The sequence below is a fragment of the Panthera uncia genome, chromosome C2 (assembly GCF_023721935.1).
Source record: "Panthera uncia isolate 11264 chromosome C2, Puncia_PCG_1.0, whole genome shotgun sequence".
In the NCBI taxonomy this organism is placed as follows: Eukaryota; Metazoa; Chordata; class Mammalia; order Carnivora; family Felidae; genus Panthera; species Panthera uncia.
The window spans coordinates 11,629,462-11,632,864 of record NC_064810.1 but is presented as its reverse complement, the minus strand read 5'-3'; the positions used below and the strand labels follow the sequence as shown (position 1 = coordinate 11,632,864).

Genomic DNA, 3,403 nt, shown 5'->3' with positions numbered 1-3,403 from the left:
GCTGGCCGGCCTGCCCCTGCTGGCCGCCGCGCCCGGCTCGGTGCTGCTGGCGCCCGGCGCCGTGGGGCCTCCCGACGCGCTGCGCCCGGCCAAGTACCTGTCGCTGGCGCTGGACGAGCCGCCGTGCGGCCAGTTCGCGCTCCCCGGCGGCGGCGCGGGCGGCGGCGCGGCCGGCCCGGGCCTCTGCACCTGCGCGGTCTGCAAGTTCCCGCACCTCGTCCCCGCCGGCCTGGGCCTGGCCGCCGTGCAGGCACAGTTTTCCAAGTGAGGGCCCGCCCGGGCCCGGGGCGCTACCTCGGCCCGGCGTCCTGCCGCCCCGCTTCTCCGCGCCCCGCACCCGGGGACAGCCGGGCGGGGCACGGAGGACACTTCCAACCTTCTCGTCCAGAGGAAGGGACTGTGGGGCGCCCCCCTCCCCGCCCCCACCCTGGGGAAATGAAAGTGACGCCAGCGGGTGTTCGACGGAGCGTCGGGGCCGTCTGGGGTTCTGAGTGGATTCCAGCTTCTTTGGGCAGCAGGGGCGCGCCCCCAACCCCACTCTTGCCCAGCGTCGGTCTCCCCCGGTCCGGGAGTCGTGCGCTAGGTGGGGGGTGGCGTGGATTTTCAGGCACAGCGCGGCTTGCTCTGGGTGAGTCAGGAGCCCGGTCCCAGCGCCAAGGCTCAAAGAGGCGACACCTGCCAAGTCAGGGGACGGAGTGGCCGCTCTCCGAGGGCAGGGAAAGAGTTCTTTTCCTTCTCCCCAGCCAGAGGCCACAGGCACCCTGGTTCCCACCAGCCAAGGCCTGTCAGAGAAGGCTGCCCGACCTCAGGAAGCCGAGAATAACCAATTAGTCCATGCAGACGGTCCCGGGTTTAGCAGAAGGACTGACCCTCGGCGGCTGCCGGACGGTTGGCCTCGCGGTGCGGCGGGAGGCGGCGATGCTAACGCCAGGGTCGTTGGGGGTGCTGGGCTGGGAAGTCGGTCCGCTTTTGTACCCTGACCGTTAGAGTGCGATTTTTGCGAATCGCATAACCAGGGGTTTTGTTGCGGAGATTATTCGCTCTTAAATCCTGGGATCTTCTTTAAAAGACCGTTTAGAACTTGAGATTCACCAGTTTGTTTCCCCTTCCCCAAAGGTAGCGTAACCAACCTTTGCGCTTGCTTAAAAACAAAAACCAAGCACGTTTGACGCAGGCGGCGGTCTCTAAATAGGTCTAAAATAGGTAACAAGGCCCTTCGCAGTCGCCCGCCGTCTTGTCCGAAAGCACGATCGCTAATTAACGTTCTCATTTCAAGACGCGGAGGAGGATCTGACCCCCCAACCGGCAGCTCGGCGGGTCCCCGCTGCGGTGGCGGCGGCGATGGCGGGATGGCGCTTTCTGGGCTGTCCCTTTGCGTGAGGGGTCCTTGAAAAGCGCTCTGGGCAGGCCTTCTCGCAGCTTTACAGTTGAAAAACTGCATAGAGGACCCGTCTTGATTTGTTACAGACGTTAACAAATTATTGCACCCAAGATTATTTTACGATCTTTCAGCAGCTTGCTTTGAATTCTGTGTTTAAGGTTTTGGTTGTTGGTAGTAGCCGAATTTAACTGGCATTTTATTTTATCTCTAACGTTGTTTTCTTGCTCTGTGAAGAATCCACAAAATAAAATGTTTAAAGACCTTACCTTTCCCCCCTCCCCGCTAATTTGTTTGTTAAGAAAAATGCCCCGGTGCGTGGATGGATTCAGAACCCGGGGATGAAGTCAGTGGTTAAATACGACCGGGTTCCAGAGTTTTTAAACTTGGCTTCCTGATTTGGAACATAATTCAATGAACAGGCAGGCAACTGCTTGTCAAGTTCAGGCATCAGGCAGAAATCTAAGGACCCCACCGAAGGTGAGTGGGTGGAGTTAGCTCTTAGCCAGGTTTGGGAGATGGGTCTCTTGACTACAAGTTCCTCCTCTAAAAATGAGTTTATTTATTCATTTTTATATGTTTATTTCTTTATTTTGACAGAGAGAGAGCAGGGGAGGGGCAGAGAGAGAGGGAGACCGAGAGTCTGAAGCAGGCTCCTTGCTGTCAGCGCAGAGCCCTGTGTAGGGCTCGAACTCACCACCCCTGAGCTCATGACCTGAGGCTTAAGGGATTGAGCCACCCAGGTGCCCCTAAAAATGAGTTTAAAAATACATTGATCATAAAATTATTTTGTATGTTACCATCTTTCTCAAAAATCCACCTTTTCTATTTCAGTGGATAGAAGCTTAAACAGTATCATACATACATGGGCTCTCCCCCATTCTTTATATAAGTTTGGAGTGGTCTCCTCTGAAATCATGACCTTGGACATCGCTCTATTCTGAGAGGTGAAAAAGCTCCCCTATGTGATTGGTGATATTGCAAAGAATCTTGAATAGTGATTTGTTCCCATGCAATATTTAAACATTTCGTAGTTGCTGATGAAATCCAACCACTGGTTAAAGGCAGAGGTTTAAGAGAGGAGAAGGTGTCCCCTTTAACCTGCAGAAAATGAAAGTAACCCCATGGGGTGACTTAATTTTATCCATGTTGGTTTATCTGAGGTACGTACACACATTGGGGTGATGAGCATTCATTTGGAGAACGTGTTGGGGGGGGGTGCGGAATGCTAGAAAGATCGAATTGCTTTCCTCACCATTTCAGTTAAATGTCTGTTTCCTTACAGAGGAAGCAGGAGAGGACATGAGAGAAAGAAACTGTATTCACCAACCCATTTCGGGAAAGCGTCTCTCATTCTTCTTAGACTCCACCATCAGAAAAGTCAACAGTTTGTAATAAGTAAATTTGAATCCGGGTTTTCTGTTTCTTTAATGCCCGTCCTGGCTTGACCTTGCAGCTTGACAAAGTCCCAAAGGAAAAGTAAAAATCAACAACTAAATCAAAATCAAATCAGGTCCTCCCTGAAAAAAAAAAAAAAAAAAAAACATTCTGAGAGATTGGAAGTAAACAGTTCTTCCCACAGTCCCAACTCCATGACCTAAATGCCATCATCATTCCAAAAGGCATTTCCAAAAGACACAGGAACATCCAGGGCAGAGAAGCGGGTGTGTGGTCTCCCTCCTATCTCTACTTATAAATTGGCTTAATATTTAAGTTATCTGCCTGCATGTAGCATCTATTAACCATTGCACCAAGCAAGATTTGCAGACTCGCTCCTTATACGGAGCTTACATCCTGAAAAATGGCATCAGTGAGTATCCAAGAGTCCCATAGGATGAAACGGGGAAAAAAAGGTGATTACATACAGTGTCAATAACACAGAGTTAGTCCTCTCAACAAATTCTATGGCAGGGCGGTGCACATGGCAGGTGCAGCGTTTAAGCCTAGACATGTATGTTATAGAGTGTGGCTGTTGGATCAAATCTGCAGTGCCGTGTCCCATGTGTAAGGGAGCTAGCTGATGTG

The 3,403-nt window shown here is 52.0% G+C and overlaps 1 protein-coding gene and 1 long non-coding RNA gene across 2 annotated transcripts in view; both read left to right on the top strand.

Annotated features, from left to right (window-relative positions):
• Positions 1–268, top strand: part of OLIG1 (oligodendrocyte transcription factor 1) — a 1,363-nt gene extending 1,095 nt beyond the window's left edge. Inside the window, exon 2 of the mRNA XM_049629301.1 lies at positions 1–268. Coding sequence (XP_049485258.1) covers positions 1–268 — 268 coding nt within the window.
• Positions 269–271: 3 nt separating this feature from the next.
• Positions 272–3,158, top strand: LOC125921720 (uncharacterized). Its single transcript, XR_007457468.1, has 3 exons — positions 272–628; positions 1,681–1,858; positions 2,664–3,158. It is a non-coding gene; the product is annotated as an uncharacterized LOC125921720 (long non-coding RNA).
• The last annotated feature ends 245 nt before the right edge of the window (positions 3,159–3,403 follow it).